At 38.7% G+C, this 18,355-nt stretch overlaps 1 protein-coding gene across 3 annotated transcripts in view; it reads left to right on the forward strand.

Annotated features, from left to right (window-relative positions):
- The window catches only part of SLC44A1 (solute carrier family 44 member 1), a 217,127-nt gene that overhangs the window by 85,883 nt on the left and 112,889 nt on the right, over nucleotides 1-18,355 (forward strand). For all 3 annotated transcript variants that reach the window (XM_040241010.1, XM_040241025.1, XM_040241018.1), the window contains exon 4: nucleotides 15,616-15,752. In XM_040241010.1, the coding sequence (XP_040096944.1) occupies nucleotides 15,616-15,752 (137 nt within the window). The remainder of the gene's footprint in view (nucleotides 1-15,615; nucleotides 15,753-18,355) is intronic.

The following is an 18,355-nucleotide window of genomic DNA, read 5'->3' on the forward strand; positions in this document are numbered from 1 at the left end:
GTTGTGTTGGGTTTCGCTGACCTTAGTGTGCTGGCCTCATAGCTCTGTCCTTTATAACACAGCTCTTCATGGGGTAATTGGGTTCCACCCCAGTTGGATGACTGTACTTGCCTTGCTGGCACCCCCCTACAGGAAGTAAGAGGCCTCCTCTGGGCAGACTTCCAGAGTGAGTGGAGCACAACTCTTGGGCTCCCTGCAGTCTATATTTAGCAGTTGCAGAGGCCTCTGCTAGGCTTGTCGTGTTTTCCTTTTGGTGTGACTCACTAATGGTAGCATACTCTGTGGAAGGGGGCTATAAATTGTACATTGATATGAAGTAATAATTGGAAAAATGATCAGACTCCATTTTTATGCCCCTCTGGGGAAAACACGTGTCAGGAATCACTAAAGCAGAAGGCAACCGAGGGATTTTTTCTGCCGGCTTTCCAGTTTTAGTGCTGCAGTGCTTCCATCCTGATTAGAGAGGAGAGAAGCCAAATTCGGCAGGAGGCGGCCAACAGACCTAGTATCTGCTTGCCACCTTTTGCTCCAAAAAGCCCTGCTGCAGAGAGTTGCCATGGCAGCGGGAGGCAATTTAATGGCAAAGGCTCATCTCCGGAGCAGCACGCTGCTGGTACTCCAGGCTTCTCCTCTCTGGCCTTCAACCCAAGAGGCTGGTTATACCAGGGCGTCACTGTGTCATGGTCATTTGAAAGGATGTTGTCTAATGGAGTAGAACTGTAAGATGTGCCCGAGTCTGAGGATGGCTGCCTCTTCCATCGCCTGCCTCTCCCTGGTGAATAGCCCTTTGATGTCCTATCCCGTAGTCCACCTTCTCAGATTATTTGCAGTTCCTTAAATATGCTCTTTCATGCTTCTGTGCTTTTACCCTGCTTCGAATGTTTACTCTGCTTCGAATGTTCCCTTCCCCATCTGTCTGGAAAATTCCTAGTCACTCTTCAAAATGTGGCTTAGCCACTGCCTCCTGCTTTGTAATGCTTCCTCTAACCCCATAACCTCTGCGGAATTATGCTATTTCCTCTGGTATCCCCATTTTGCCACAGCTCACATGGTTCTGAGATGACTCTGTATTTTTGTCTTTTCTTCTCTAGTGACTTGCATTTAAGAACAGTTTGTGTGTGTGTGTGTGTGTGTGTGTGTGAATTTCATATCCCCAGGACCTAGCCCAGGAGTGGGCACATAGTAAACACTTACAATGTATGTTGAGTAAATGCAGTTTTCATATCAACCTTTTTTTAAAGTTTATTTAACTTATCTATTTTTGTCTGTGCTGGGTCTTTGTTGCTGCATGTGGGCTGTCTCTAGTTGTGGTACATGGCTTCTCATTGTGGTGGCTTCTCTTGTTGCAGAGCATGGCTTCTGTAGTTGTGGTGCAAGCGTTTAGTTGCTTTGCAGCATGTGGGATCACTGTGGGCCAGGGATTGAACCTGTGTCTCTTGCATTGGCAGGTGGATTCTTAACCAGTGGACCACCAGGGAAGTCCCATATCAACCTACTGAATCCTTGTCACGGGGGTGTTGCATACCATTCAGCCAACAACACCATCACATCCAAGTGGGGCTTCACCTATTTTGGGATTCCAGAGGGTTGACTCAACTTGATTCACTGATTTGATGGCTCTGTAACTCACTTGCCATTGCATCTGTTCTCACTTTCTGGTTCGAATTGGAATAGCAGCAGTGAAGAGAGCAACACCCTGGGAGTCAGTCTCCCCAGGGCTCATGTCCATGTAGCCTTTAGTTAGTTGCCCAGCTTGTAAGTCTCAGTTACTTCTTGTTGAATTAGGACGTGTGAGGACAGCCCTCCATGGTCAAGCTTACTGTTTTTACCTTGCCTTATCTTCCTTTAGGAAAGTACAGCAAAATGGAGGTTTAAACTAGGTTTAATCTTCAGTGGCATCTTTATCTGCATCAGATTGTTCGCTGTTCACCTTCTGAGTAAGGCTTTGAAGGTCACCCCTTTCTGTGTCTTTTGTCCCTTTTCTTGCACTTTCCTGTGTTAATACCCCTTCCTTGGCCTCAGAGCCCCATTTTCATCTTTGGTGCATCTGTTCCCTCAAGTTCACTGTGTAGGTAGATATTTTATTTAGGTATCTCTCCTTTCCTGCCCTTTAGGGATCCCTTACTATTGTATTCCAAGAATTTCCCTTTTAAATGAATTTTTCTCTCCTTTGATAATTCCCAGGAACAATCTTAATCATAATATATATTTATCTTTCTTAACCCACTGTCTTCTCTAATGTTTGCTAGTTCATTTTGAACATTTTTTTTTTCCTTTCCCCTAACTTTTAAGTTCAAAGCTTGCTTTGGCCGCTTTACAATTCTCTTTGCAAATGTGTTCTTCTCTGGGTCATGTGATCATGCTGTGCGCGTGTTGTATAGGCCAGTGCCTGCAGGTGTCTGAGCTGTTTCATTTGTGCAGTATTTTTCTCTTGGTGCTTCTCTTCTCTCATCCCCACTTTTGCTATTTTAGTCATTCCAGCTCCTCTAAAGAATGGAAAGCTCATATCAAGCTGTTTTTAAGGTATTACTAGGTCTAGTAAAAGATTCACTGAGGATAGCAATGAAAATTTGCTTTTAACGTAATTTTATAAATTATCTTTGACAGTGGTTCTCCATCCTGAAAGGATAGGGCATAGGAGCCAAGGCACATAATTAGAGTTACCAAAGAAGCTTTCTCAAAATTCATCTGCCTCATCCCCATCCCACCCATTTGCCTGGTGGCAGATGGAAGTAGGCAGTTTAAAGAAAAATTTCTAGAATATTTTATAGCTTTTTACCTGGTATCTCTTGCCTCCTCTCGGTTGAAAAACAGTCATCTGCTAATTTGCTGTGAAAATCTGCCAGTGCTATGCTTATTTGAGAGTTGGTTATTTTTTTCATTTCAGAAAGATAAAACTGCCACATATAGTTCATTTTGTTTGAAGTGAAAACTGAAACGAATGTAAGGATTTATTTACCAGGCTAAGGGCATTTTCAAATTGAAAGGCACAAAAGTGCAGTTTTAATCAATCCTAAATTTGTGTGTTTAATACGTGCACTTTTCCTCCTCTGTGAATATTCAATTAAATACCAATTAGTTAAAATATAATTACTTATAGACATGTTGCCATGGATTGGATGAGCTTCAGAATGATGCAACAATGTTCAGAGTTAATATAGAATAGTTACAATTATCAGTTGTATTTGTGAGAAATATTTTAAGAGTAGAGCAGATTGGAAGTAGAGTTGAACTCAATCAGAAGGACTGTGTTGGATTTCATAACTCTGTCATCTACCTGCTAGCTCTCCTGGACCATGTCGTTAGTCCCTAAGGTTAAGGTCTCTGTCTCATCAGGTTGGCATGAGGATCAAATAAAGTCATTAACGTGGAGTTCCCAGCACCCAGACATTGATAGAATCTAAATCTAAGGCCTAAAAATTATTTTAAACGTGTGTTTACATGTTGTGTGTATATGCATTTGAATATGGGAGATGCATAGGGAATTAACTTTATTGTGTTCTTAGACTATGGACCTTGGTGGCTTTTGAGTTTAATGATGTGTATGTATGTAAATATATTTCCTGAGGATACCATTTAAAGTTATTTTGGTTATATTAAATATAACGTTCTATTGAAGTTATATAAAGTTCTATTGAAGCAGATTCTTCTGAAGCATATACACAGGATAAAAATGTGCGGTTTTAATGTTACAGTATTGTAGTCATAGTAGAATTCTTCTTTCCCTCTTAATATTTTTCCCTTATGCTAGATCAGTTCTGGAGACCTGCTTAGTTTTTATCAAGGCTAATGCCCTAGCAGTCATGAATACACCTACACAGATCTTTCTTCCAGTGAAAGCTAAATACTAGTATTGTAGCCCTGTTTTATGTCTATATCAGAGAAGTGTTGAATTTAGTGCCTTACTATGAAATATAAAATTTGTGAAAGGCAAGCCAGTTCTTAATGATAATGAATCACGAGCATATACTGCATGTTAGATGCTTTATATACACTGTCAATAACATTATGACAAACTAAAAAAATACATGGTATGCAGTTTTACAGGTAAGGAAACTGAGGCTCAGAGGGATACATATATTCCCAAAGGTCAGAGAACTGTTAAGAAAGAAACCCAGAAAGTAAGCTCAGATTGATCTGACCCAGGTGTGGTGTAAAGCTGCTGCCCAGTATGAATCAAGGGAGTGTGCTTTAAGATATAAAAAGATTGGGAATAAAGTGAGCGTGATTCTGGCCTTGGAGGGGGACAGAAGTTTGCAGGATGATCAGATAAGTCATCTGTTCTGAAGAAGCTGTAAAAGGTACTGTCATTGACCCAGCCTAGGCCCAGCTATTTGCAAGACCCTGGAAACCTCTGGCTTTCTCTTCTTTCCCCCAAGATTTTTTTTTTTTTTTTTTTTTTTTTTTTTACTGTCTTGAGATTCTCCAGATATTTCTTAAGGTGTTGTTCATCGCTTATAACCAACCATACAATTAACTTCTCTACCTGACCCTAGTTCTCCTGTCCATCCCACCCAGTACCCCAAGCACACACATAGAAACACACAACAAGATTGTGTGAGGATAAATGATAAACGATAGGTATTTAAAGGATGTAATGTAGTGTCTGGTACATGGTAAGTACTCAATAAATGTTGGCTATTGTTTCCATGTTAATAGTATTATCATTAGTGGTGGTGGTGGTTGTCGTTGGTAGTAAGTGAATCAATGGTTCTAGAATGCCTTTCTCTAGGCCCAGCATGTTCTCTGCCCAGGGGCTGGCTTTGAGCAGTTCATTGTACCAGGTCTTAGGCATCGGCACCTGTAAAATAAGATATACAAGACAGATGGAGGGAGAGTTCATAAGGGAATAATTGTCTCCACACAGAGATTGCCAGGAAGTTTCTTCTGTGCACTAGATCAGACAGTGAATCCACTTCCAGGCCACATCTTTCTGCCTGACTTCTTTCCTTTAATCTATGTAGAACATTAATGGTATTGGAGTCACTAACAGAGTTACAAATTTTTTTTTTTTTTAGTTTGGTGATTTGTAGCTTATATTTAACCTTCATGGGGTTCCTGGTTCCCAGCTCCACTTAAGTATTCAGTGGTTACTCTACCCACAATGGCCTTCCTAGTCTACGCCCAACTTTTTTTTTCTGTTTAATTTTTTTTTAATATCTCTTTACATTATCCATTTGAACACATATATTGAGTTTTGCTTTTCAGTTTCTCTCTAATTCTTGTATTTGGTTGTATTTCCTGATTTGAATCATATTTTATAAACAACAGAGGTTAACAGTGTGGGAAAGGTTGTTGGAAGATACATTATCTTATAAAACTTTCCATGGACCCAGTAGAGTAGAACCCAAGGCTGGAGGTTCTTTAACTCTTATCTTGGGAGAAAGTATCCTTACTTGTAGTCTCTTCCTGGATCAATAATATTATTCTTTGCTTATCTCAGTTAAGAGGGTTTGGCTGTTACTTTCTTTTGGGGTAAAAAAAATGTTTTAGTGTAATTTCTAATTAATTTTCTCTTTCCTAAAATATAAATGTACAGGAAAAACAAAGGATAATTTAGGATTTGGGAGTTACTTTGTTTATATGAAATGGACCTTTTTAGTAAACAACATTTATTATAGTTATCTCAACTCAAAAGTAATGTGCATTCGTTCTAGGAAATGAGAATTCTAAAAAGTAAAAGAAAAAAATTAAAATCACTTTATTCTAACACCCAGAGATGACTGTAGTTGAACTATTGGTGTATTTTCCTCTACTCTACATTCAACTTTATTAAATTTTATAATGCATTTTTACAATTATATATTCTTTAGCTCAAGTTTATCTTTTTTTCAACTTTTTTACTAACATTCAGATGAAACAAAGAAACAAAACAGAGGACATAAACCTGTATCCTCTAGGGTGGAAGGGTGACAATATACTATGAACAGGAAATAATATTTATAAAACAGCCCTAGGGCAAATAATTAATTACTTAGAAAATTAAAGTAACATCTTTTCCCTCTTTTCCATACACCAAAATGTATCTGTGAAACATTTGATACAATGGGATGAGGAGCTGCTTTTGGGAAGCCTAAGTAATGGGAAGTAATAGGGAGCATAAAATGGTGAACTAATCACACAGATAAAAAGATTTGATGACAAAGATAGAAAACTGTTTCAAAATGTGACAATTGGCAAATCATTGGAAATACTTGTATCAGCCTTAACAAAAATTTAATACTCTTAATATATAGACTTTTTTGTATCAAAATGCACTGGTCATAGCAAACACCCTCTTCCAACAACACAAGAGAAGACTCTACACATGGACATCACCAGATGGTCAACACCGAAATCAGATTGATTATATTCTTTGCAGCCAAAGATGGAGAAGCTCTATACAGTCAACAAAAACAAGACCAGGAGCTGACTGTGGCTCAGATCATGAACTCCTTATTACCAAATTCAGTCTCAAATTGAAGAAAGTAGGGAAAACCACTAGACCATTCAGGTATGACCTAAATCAAATCCCTTATGATTATACAGTGGAAGTGAGAAATAGATTTAAGGGCCTAGATCTGATAGATAGAGTGCCTGATGAACTATGGAGTGAAGTTCGTGACATTGTACAGGAGACAGGGATCAAGACCATCCCCATGGAAAAGAAATGCAAAAAAGCAAAATGGCTGTCTGGGGAGGCCTTACAAATAGCTGTGTAAAGAAGAGAGACGAAATGCAAAGGAGAAAAGGAAAGATATAAGCATCTGAATGCAGAGTTCCAAAGAATAGCAAGGAGAGATAAGAAAGCCTTCTTCAGTGATCAATGCAAGGAAATAGAGGAAAACAACAGAATGGGAAAGACTAGAGATCTCTTCAAGAAATTCAGAGATACCAAGGGAACATTTCATGCAAAGATGGGCTCAATCCAGGACAGAAATGGTATGGACCTAACAGAAGCAGAATATATTAAGAAGAGGTGGCAAGAATACACAGAAGAACTGTACAAAAAAGATCTTCACGACCCAGATAATCATGATGATGTGATCACTAATCTCAAGCCAGACATCTTGGAAAGTGAAGTCAAGTGGGCCATAGAAAGCATCACTACGAACAAAGCTAGTGGAGGTGATGGAATTACAGTTGAGCTATTTCAAATCCTGAAAGATGATGCTGTGAAAGTGCTGCACTCAATACGCCAGCACATTTGGAAAACTCAGCAGTGGCCACAGGACTGGACAAGGTCAGTTTTCATTCCAATCCCAAAGAAAGACAATGCCAAAGAATGCTCAAACTACCACATAATTGCACTCATCTCACATGCTAGTAAAGTAATGCTCAAAATTCTCCAAGCCAGGCTTCAGCGATACGTGAACCATGAACTTCCAGATGTTCAAGCTGGTTTTAGAAAAGGCAGAGGAACCAGAGATCAAATTGCCAACATCCACTGGATCATGGAAAAAGCAAGAGAGTTCCAGAAAAACATCTATTTCTGCTTTGTTGACTATGCCAAAGCCTTTGAGTGTGTGGATCACAATAAACTGGAAAATTCTGAGAGATGGGAATACCAGACCACCTGACCTGTCTCTTGAGAAATCTGTATGCAGGTCAGGAAGCAACAGTTAGAACTGGACATGGAACAACAGACTGGTTCCAGATAGGAAAAGGAGTACGTCAAGGCTGTATATTGTCACCCTGCTTATTTAACTTATATGCAGAGTACATCATGAGAAACACTAGACTGGAAGAAACACAAGCTGGAATCAAGATTGCCGGGAGAAATATCAATAACCTCAGATATGCAGATGACACCACCCTTATGGCAGAAAGTGAAGAGGAGCTAAAAAGCCTCTTGATGAAAGTGAAAGAGAAGAGTGAAAAAGTTGGCTTAAAGCCCAACATTCAGAAAATGAAGATCATGGCATCCAGTCCCATCACTTCATGGGAAATAGATGGGGAAAGAGCAGAAACAATGTCAGACTTTATTTTTTTGAGCTCCAAAATCACTGCAGATGGTGACTGCAGCCATGAAATTAAAAGACACTTACTCCTTGGAAGAAAAGTTATGACCAACCTATATAGTATATTCAAAAGCAGAGACATTACTTTGCCGACTAAGGTCCATCTAGTCAAAGCTATGGTTTTTCCTGTGGTCATGTATGGATGTGAGAGTTGGACTGTGAAGAAGGCTGAGCGCTGAAGAATTGATGCTTTTGAACTGTGGTGTTGGAGAAGACTCTTGAGAGTCCCTTGGACTGCAAGGAGATCCAACCAGTCCATTCTAAAGGAGATCAGCCCTGGGATTTCTTTGGAAGGAATGATGCTAAAGCTGAAGCTCCAGTACTTTGGCCACCTCATGCGAAGGGCTGACTCATTGGAAAAGACTGTGATGCTGGGAGGGATTGGGGGCAGGAGGAGAAGGGGACGACAGAGGATGAGATGGCTGGATGCCATCACAGACTCGATGGGTATGAGTCTGAGTGAACTCCGGGAGATGGTGATGGACAGGGAGGCCTGGCGTGCTACAATTCATGGGGTCGCAAAGAGTCAGACACGACTGAGCGACTGAACTGAACTGAACTGAGTGGTTAATAGAACACCTCCATTTTAAAAACACACTAAATGTATAAAATATTTTGAAACCACAAGTGAACAATGTATGAAATAATGTTTAGACTCATCAAAAATGTGGCTAAAACACTAAGGTGTTATTCCTCCTCCTCCCTTTTATTTTTTGACGTTGCCGCTTGGCTTGTGGGATCTTAGTTCCCAGACCAGGGATTGAACACAGGCCCTTGGCAGTGAAAATGTGGAGTCCTAACTACTAGACCTACAGGCAATTCTTTCTCTCTTTTTTTCTTTTTCTCTTTTAAATTGAAGGATAATTCACCTACTACACGATGTTCATTCCAGGTGTACAGCATAGTGATTTGTTATTTCATGCATTACAAGATGTACACCGTGATAAGTAGTTACCATCTATCACCATATAAGGTATTACAATATTAATTCTGTTCTCCATGCTGTACATTTCATTCCTATGATTCTTTTTTTTTTTTTTAATAACTGGAAGTTGAGTGTACTTTTTAATCTCCCTCACCTATTTCACTCATCCCCTGCCTCCCCAAGCCCCTCTGGAAAGCACCTGTTTGTTCCCTGTATTTTTAAGTCTGTTTCTGTTTTGTTATGTTTGTTCAGTTGTTTCATTTTTTATGTTCTACCTGTAAGTGAAATCATATGATGTTTTTCTCTGTCTGACTTATATCACTTAGTGTAATAGCCTCTAGGTCTCTCCATGTTGTCACAACTGGCAAGATTTCATTCTTCTTATGGCTGAGTAATATTCCATTATACATACATGCACATCTTCTGTATCCATTTATCTCTTGATGAACACTTAGGTTGCTTCTATATCTTGGTTATTGTGAATAATGCTGTAATAAACATAGGGGTATATATATTTTTCAGTTCTCCAATTCCTTGGCCACTTAATCCAAAGAGCTGACTCACTGGAAATGAGCCTGTTGCTGGGAAAGATTGAAGGCAAAAAGAGAAGAGGGCAGCAGAGGATAAGATGGTTAGATAGCATCACTGACCAAATGGACATGAGTTTGAGCAAACTTCAAGAGATAGTAAAGGACAGGAAAGCCTGACTTGCTACAGTCCATGGGGTGTGTAAAATAAATAAATGTTACTACATGAATGGTACTATTATAAAGAATTGGACACAGTTGCAGCCATGAAATTAAAAGACACTTACTCCTTGGAAGGAACGTTATGAGCAACCTAGATAGAATATTAAAAAGCAGAGATTTTACTTTGCCAACAAAGGTCTGTCTAGTCAAGGCTATGGTTTTTCCAGTGGTCATGTATGGATGTGAGAGTTGGACTGTGAAGAAGGCTGAGTGCCAAAGAATTGATGCTTTTGAACTGTGGTGTTGGAGAAGACTCTTGAAAGTCTCTTGGACTGCAAGGAGATCCAACCAGTCCATTCTAGAGGAGATCAGTCCTGGGTGTTCCTTGGAAGGACTGACATTGAAGCTGAAAGTCCAAAACTTTGGCCACCTCATGCGAAGAGTTGACTCATTGGAAAAGACTGTGATGCTGGGAGGGATTGGGGGCAGGAGGAAAAGGGGACGACAGAGGATGAGATGGCTGGATGGCATCACCGACTTGATGGACATGAGCTTGAGTAAACTCCGGGATATGGTGATGAACAGGGAGGCCCGGCGTGCTGTGATTCATGGGGTCGCAAAGAGTTGGACATGACTGAGCGACTGAACTGACTGACTAGCAACTGAACAGCAATATCTTTTTGAATTAGTGTTTTAGTGTTCTTTGGGAAAAATATCCAGAAGTGAAATTGCTGGATTGTACAGGTGGCACAGAATCCACCTGCCAACGCACGAGACACGGACTCAATCCCTGAATCAGGAAGATCGCTTAGAGTATGAAGTGGCAATCGGTTCCAGTATTCTTGCCTGGAAAATTCCATGGACAGAGGAGCCCACTGGGCTACAGTTAATGGGATCAAGAAGAGTCAGAAACTACTGCGCACACACACAGTAGTTCTATTTTTAGTTTTTCTGAAGAACCTCAGTACTGTTTCCCATTGTGGCTCTGCCAATTTATATTCCCAGTAATAGAACATGAGGGTTACCTTTCTTCACATCCCTGCCAATACTTGTTACCTGTTGTATTTCTAATAATATCCATTCTGACAGATGTGAGTGATATCTTATTATGGTTTTGATTTTTGTTTCACTGATGATTAGTGATGTTGAGCATCTTTTGATGTTCATACTGCCCACCTGTATTTCTTCTTGAGAAAATGTCTGTTCTGCTCCTCTGTCCATTTTTTAAATTGAGTTGTTTGTTTTTCTGATGTTGAGTTATATGAGTTCGTTGTATATTTTGGATATTAACCCCTTGTTGGGCGTATCATTTGCGAATATCTTCTCCCATTCAATAACTGGACTTTTCATTTCATTGATAGGCCCTTTGCTTTGCAAAAGCTTTTAAGTTTCATGTAGTACCATTAGTTTATTTTTGCTTTTGTTTCCCTTGCTTGAGGAGACAGATCCAAGAAATTGCTAAGATGAATGTCTAAGAGCATATTGCCTATCTTTTCTTTTAGTAATTTTATGGTTTCAGATTTTACATTTAAGTCTTTAATCCATTATGAGATTATTTTTTATATGGTGTGAGGAAGCAGTTGTTTGATTTTTTTTTAGCCTGTGGCTGTCCAGTTTTCCTAACATGATTTATGGAAAAGACTGTCTTTTCCCCATTGTATATTCTTATCTTTTTTGTCATAGATTAATTGATCATGAGTGCATGGGTTTATTTCTAGCTCTATTTTGTTGCATTGTTCTGTTTTTCTGTTTTTGTACCACACAATTTTGATTACCTTAGCTTTGTAGTACACTTTGAAATGAGAGAGTGTGATACCTCCAGCTTTGTTCTTTGTCAGATTGTTTTGGCTATTTGTGGCTTTGTTGTTTCCATACAAATTTTAGAATTATTTGTTGTAATTCTATGAAAAGTACCATTGAATCTATAGATTGTGTTGGGGAGTGTAATTTTAACAGTAGTAGTTCTTCCAGTCCATGAGTGCATGTGTGTGCAAACTCAGTTATGTCTGACTCTTTGTGACCCCATGGACTGTAGCCCACCAGGCTTCTCTGTCCATAGAATTTTCCAGGCAAGAATACCAGCGTGGGTTGCCATTTCCTCCTCCTCAGGAGATCTACCTGACCCAGGAATTGAACCAGCATCTCTTGTGTCTCCTGCATTGGCAGGTGGATTTTTTTTTTTTAAAACCAACTGCATGACCTGGGTATGATGTATGTATCCATTTGTTTACATCATGTTCAGTTTCTTTCCTCACTGTCTTAGAGTTTTCTAATGTAGCTCTCTTGCTTCCTTGGGTTAGATTTATTCCTAGCACTTTATTTTTTTTAATGCAATTATAAATGGCTTGTTTTCTTAATTTCTCATTCTGATAGTTTGTTAGTATACAGAAACACAGCAGATTTTTGTTTATTAATTTTGTTATCCTGTAATGTTACTGAACTCATTGATGAGTTCCAGTAGTTTTTGGTGACATCTTTAGAACTTACTATACATAGTTTTAAGTCATATGTTAACAATGATAGTTTTACTTCTTCCTTTCCGGTTTGGATTCCTTTTTCTTGTCTGATTTCTGTAGTAGGACTTCCAGTACTATGTTGAATAAAGTTACAAGAGTGGGCACCCTTGTCTTGTTCCTGATTTTAGAGGTAATGCTTTCAGCTTTTCACCATTGAGTATGATGTTAGCTATGAGCTTGTCCTATATGGCCTTCATTATATTTGAGGTATGTTCCCTCTATACCCACTTTATTGACAGTTTTTATCACAAATTGGTGGTGAATTTTGTCCAAAGTTTTTTCCCACATCTATTGAGATGACCATGTGATTTTTATTTTTCAATTTGTTAATGTGGTCTATCACACTGATTGATTTAGAGATGTTAAATCATCCTTGCATCCCCGGAATAAGTGCCATTTGATCATTTTAAATTTAAAATGATCTTTTAAATGTATTGAATTCAGTTTGCTGATATTCTGTTGAGAATTTTTGCATCTATGTTCATCAGTGTTACTGGCTTGTAATTTTCTTTTTTTGTGATGTCTTTGTCTAGCTTTGTTATCAGAATGATGCTGGCCTCATAGAATGACTTTGGAAGCATTCCTTCCTTTTCAATTTTTGGTATAACTTGAGAAGACTAGGTGTTAATTCTTTAAGTGTTTGGTAGGATTCACCTGTGAAGCTGTCTGGTCCTGGACTTTGGTTTGTTGGGAGTTTTTTGATTACTTATTCAATTTTGTTATTGGTAATCAGCGTATTCTTATTTTCTGTTTCTTCCTGATTCAGTCTTGTGAGATTTATGTTTCTATAAATTTATTTATTTTCTAGATTGCATTTATTGGCATATGACTGTTCATAGTAATCTGTTGTGACCCTTGGTATTTCTGTGGTATGGGTTGTAACTTTCTCTCATTTCTGACATTATTTGGGCCTTCTCTTTTTTCCTGATGAGTCTGGCTTAGAAGCTTATCAGTTTGTCTTTTCAAAGAACCCACACTTTTTTTCATTGATCATTTCTATCATTTTTTTATCACTTTCATTTTATTTTTGCTCTGGTCTTTATTCTTTCTTTCCTTTTATTAACTTTGGGTTTTGTTTGTTCTTCTGTTCCCAGTTCCTGTAGGTGTATGGTTGGGCTTCTTATTTGAAATTTTTTAAATTTCCTGAGGCAAACTTGAATCACTATAAACTTTCCTCCTAGAGCTACTCTTGCTGCATGCCGTAGATTTTGAATTGTTGTATTTCTGTTCTCGTTTGTCTCCAGGCGTATTTAAATTTCCTCTTTGATTTCAACCCATTTGTGGGCTGCCTACTGAGAGGTGTGGATCTGGCCTGTACCATGTCTCCATTGCCTGTTTAGTAGCAGATTGTCTACCCGCCACATATTTATGAGTTTTGCAGGGGTTTTTTTGTAGTTGATTTCTGGTTTCATACTTTTGTGGTCAGAAAAGGTTCTTGATATGATTTCAGTCTTCCTAAAATTATTGAAATTTGCCTTGTGGCCTAGCATGTGGCCCATCTGAGACTTTGTTTCATTATGGGCACTCAAAAAGAATGTGTATTCTGCTGCTTTTGGATAGAATGGTTTCTACATCTAAGTTCTGATTGAATGTGTCATTAAGGCCAGTGTTTCCTTATTGACTTTGGTCTATTGATGTGAGTAGGGTGTTAAAGTCCCCTACTATTATTGTGTTACTGTCAATTTCTCTTTGTCTACTAATGTTTGCTTCATGTGTTTAAGTGTTGGGTACCTTGTAAAGTTGCTCAGTCATGTCTGCTTCTTGGTGACCCCATATGGACTGCAGCATGCCAGGCTTCCCTGTCCTCTACTATCTCCCTGAGTTTGCTCAGACTTATATCCATTGAATCAGTGATGCCATCCAACCATCTTATCCTCTTTCATGGCCTCTCCTCCTGCCTTCAGTCTTTCCCAGTATTAGGGTCTTTTCCAGTGAGTTGGCTCTTTGCATCAGGTGGCCAAAGTATTGGAACTTCAGCTTTAGCATCAATCCTTCCAATGAATATTCAAAGTTGATTTCCTTTAGGATGGACTGGTTGGATCTCCTTGCAATCCAAGGGACTCTCGAGAGTCTTCTCCAGCACCACAGTTAAAAAGCATAAATTCTTCAGTGCTCAACCTTCTTTATGGTCCAACTCTCGCCTCCATACATGCCTCCACTTTGATGCTACAGACCTTTGTCAGCAAAGTAATGTCTCTGCTTTTTAGTACACTGTCTAGGTTTGTCATAGCTTTTCTTCCAAGGAGCACGTGTCTTTTAATTTCATGGCTGCAGTCACTGTGCACAATGATTTTGAAGCCCAAGAAAATAGTCTGTCACTGTTTCCATTTTCCCCCCAAAGTATGTATGTTGGGTGCTTGTATATTTACAATTGTTATATCTGCTTATTGGATCAATCCCTGATCGTTCTGTAACATGCTTCTTTGTTTCTTCCTACAGTCTTTGTTTTAAAGTCTATTTTGTCTGTTCTAAGTATTGCTACTTCAGTTTTCTTTTTGTTTCCATTTGCATAGAATCCCTCTTTCCATTCCCTCACTTTCAGTCTGTATCTGTTTTTAGATCTGAAGTGCTCCCTTGTAGGCAGCATTTATATGGGGTTTTGTGAGGTTTTGTGTGTGTCCTTTAAGAGTGGAGTCTCTGTTTGCTACAGTCCTCTGACTTCCCTGTGCGCAAACCCTGCTCATCTTCAATGATGATATTCCAGAGGCTTGTTTCCCTGGTGCAGAGTCCCTGGACTGAGGGCCCATTATGGGGCTTGAATCCTTCTCTCCTTGAGCAGAACTTCTGCTGTTGTGATTATCCTGCCATTTGTGGGTTGCCTACCCAGGGATGTGGATCTTGCCTGCACCGTGTCTCCGCCCCTCTGTTCATTTCACTGTGATTCCTTCTTTATATCTTTAGTTGTGGAAAATCTTTTCTGCTAGCTTCAGGTCATTCTCATCAATAGTTGCTCTGTAAATACTTGTCATTTTGGTGTGCCCACATGAGGAGATAAGCTCAGGGTCTTCTTACTCAGTCATCTTGGCTACCCTTATATATATTTGTTCATTTTTATAATGATATGCTTTATATATGATTGTGTATTCACTAAAGTTTATGTATAAAGTATCATTCATGTTATATAGCAGTAATTTGAGGGGGTACAATTTGTCAAAAAAAATAAAACTAAAGCTAGTTTAAAAAAAAACCTAAAATAGATCATTTCTGATTACAAAATACACATTACAAAATTTTAAATATTAAAAAAAATTATTAAAAATGAGTTCTGTAGTTCCTCCATCCCTACTGTTAAGAGTATATTTATAAGCAGTTACTTTTTTAAAAATCAGTGTATGACTAGATTTGTGAAATGTTTGTTCATGTATGATTAAATTTGTGAAGTAGAATGCAATGAGATGTTCCTTGCTCTTAGGTTTATTCAAATATGCAGTGAGCCAGAATATATTTTGTGAAATAATATCTCAACATTTTTCTTCATGCTTTAGGTATGTATTCTTTTTGGATCCATGCAATCTGGACTTGATAAACCGGAAGATCAAGTCTGTAGCACTGTGTGTAGCAGCATGTCCAAGACAAGAACTGAAAACCATAAGTGATGTTCAGAAGTTTGCAGAGATAAATGGTGAGACATTAGGCTTTCCAAGTCTATAGTACAGTCACTGTTAAATATTATGTGTTTGCCTTTCAATATAAATTTGTCCTAGAATCCCAGGGACGGGGGAGCCTGGTGGGCTGCCGTCTGTGGGGTCACACAGAGTCAGACACAACTGAAGCGACTTAGCAGCAGCAGCAGCAGCAGCATTAAATAAATCATCATAGAACCTTAGAAAGAAAAAGAAAAGTGAAGATACTTTTGGACTTCCTTGATGTAAATTATTATAGTCACTTAAGGAGCTTGTTGAAACACCAGATTCCTGGGCCCTGCCCAGGGAAATTCTGACTGAATAGGTCTTTGGGTCCTGAAAATTTGTATTTTTTACAGATGTTTCAGGTGATTTTGATGTAGCCTGTTTGAGTATTTGGAAAATATTAGACTACTGTATGGGAAATTTGGGGTTTTTTCCGCCCCTCCTTAAGTATAGGTTCAAAGTTAGTTTATTTTTATCCCTGGATATAATCACAGGAAATTTGAAAAGTTCAGAAAAAAATAATGAAGTTAAAAAACTTCCACCATTTTTCAGTGTGTTAATTGTATATATAACTTTGTGTTTTGCTTTTTTAATTAGGCATTATGTCTTAATCATTTTTCGAAGAAATAAGTTATGAGAAACCTTGAGCTTAAATATTTGGGAATTCCCTGAGAAAATAAGCATATTCAATTTCCTGAACTCTAGCTTTCTTCTCCTAGGTTGCTAATCTCCAGGTGCTGTCCTCAGCTCCATATGACTCACAGCAGTTCTCTCCAGAGAATGTTTTTTTAAAAACCTCTCTTCAAAGAAGGCTGCATAGTGATAGTCCCTCAAGCTTGTATTTTTCCATGAGGTTTCATGTTTATATTTTGTGTGCGTGAATCTGGAGAGTTGCCTTTGTCCTGCCCAAATTCACAGGCTAGTTCTCGCCTTGAACAAGAGCTGACTCAGGCATCCACCTGCTGTCACTTCTGGCTGGTTGGAGAAATAGCCCAGGAACATAACTATACATCAGCCTAGTTCTAGAGTTTAGAGTGTTTCAGATGGAGGTGCTAGCCTTCTGAGGGAGCAGGATGGAGGTTCCCACACCAGTGGTGTTCCTGTCTGTCAGCATCAGATAGTAGGAAGAGCATGGGACTGATTTGGATCTGGATTCTAATTCTGCTTCTGTCACTGACTGGCTGTGTAATGAGGGACAGAAGGTATAGCCTGTCTGAGCCTAGACTTTCTCATCTGAGACGTTGTAGGTTTCAAATAATGCCCCTCTCTTAGGTTGGTATGAGGATTAAATGAGATGATGCATGAAGAGTACTGGATACTTGGTGAGCACTGAATAAACAGTTACTAACTACTCTTTTAAGATCTCATTCTCTCATACATGTGTTGATTTGCTGAGGCTAATACCAGGACTGTCAGCTCTATCATTATCAGGTTTCAGGGAAGGATGAGTTATTCCTTAAGGGCTTTCCTAAAATATCAGACCATGTAGGCATGTATAAGTGTACTCTGAAAGGTAGTATCACTGAGTGGTTAATTGTATAGACTCTGGAACCAGATTGCCTGGGTTCAGATGTTGGTCCTGCTACTTAATATCTGTGAGACCCTGGGCAAGTTACTCAATCTCTCCATGCCTCAATTTCCCCATCTATGAAACAGGTGTATTTGTACCTGAAGTACCTCATAGAATTGTTATGAGGAGTTAATACACGAAAAATGATTAGAACAGTGTTGGGCAAATATAACTTGTTTTTTTTTTTTAAAAAAAAAGGATTGGCTACTGCTGTTACATCATCATGACTGTTATTATTCTACCAATGGATGTAACACTTTTCCTGTCTCCAAACTCTAACTTGTACTGAATTTACATACTGCTGCTGTGTTAATCTTCCTTATTAATCTCTTATTCAGAAATCAGTGGTAAAAAGATAAAATCGAAGTCTAGGGGTCTTACCCTGGCATTCAAAACTACGATCTAGTATTGAACTATTTTCTAACATGTTCTCTTGGACCTCCTTACTGGATGTGAGTGTTGGTCCTTGAACCTGACGTGTCATCTGGAAGGCCAGAAGAGAGCTAGTGTCTTGTTGGCTGTGTTGCCTGCTGTGATGATCCACTGGGGGAAAATGCTCCATGATGCCCAGTTTTCATGCTTTGTTTCCAGACCCCGTCCTTGTAAGTGATTATGATTCTGAGTATGACCTTAATAGGTCTCATTAGCAAGCCCCTTCCAGTGAGTTTTGCAGCTTTGTATTACCCATAGTATCTTGCACAAAGTTGTTGTTCAGGAGTGTTAATGAATAAACATTATTTGAGAAAATAGACCTCTTTGATTGGTGCCTAGTGATAAAGGCACCCTTAGGCTTTTGAGGCAGCTGTTTGCAAAATAAGTTAGCAGATTAGGCATTTAAAAAAGTAACAATGTCAACATCAAAAAGCACAGCAGTAGAGGTTGGAGAAGATAATTTAAAAACATAAAAAGGAAACTATAAAATTATAATCAAGAGGGAACCTTTTTTGTAGGGGCCTGAGCATTTTAATTTTAAAAGTATCCCTAAGTTGAAATTTCTGAATTTCTTAAAAGAATCTATATTGTTTT

Source organism: Oryx dammah, unplaced genomic scaffold, assembly GCF_014754425.2.
Source record: "Oryx dammah isolate SB20612 unplaced genomic scaffold, SCBI_Odam_1.1 HiC_scaffold_1, whole genome shotgun sequence".
NCBI classification, from domain to species: Eukaryota; Metazoa; Chordata; class Mammalia; order Artiodactyla; family Bovidae; genus Oryx; species Oryx dammah.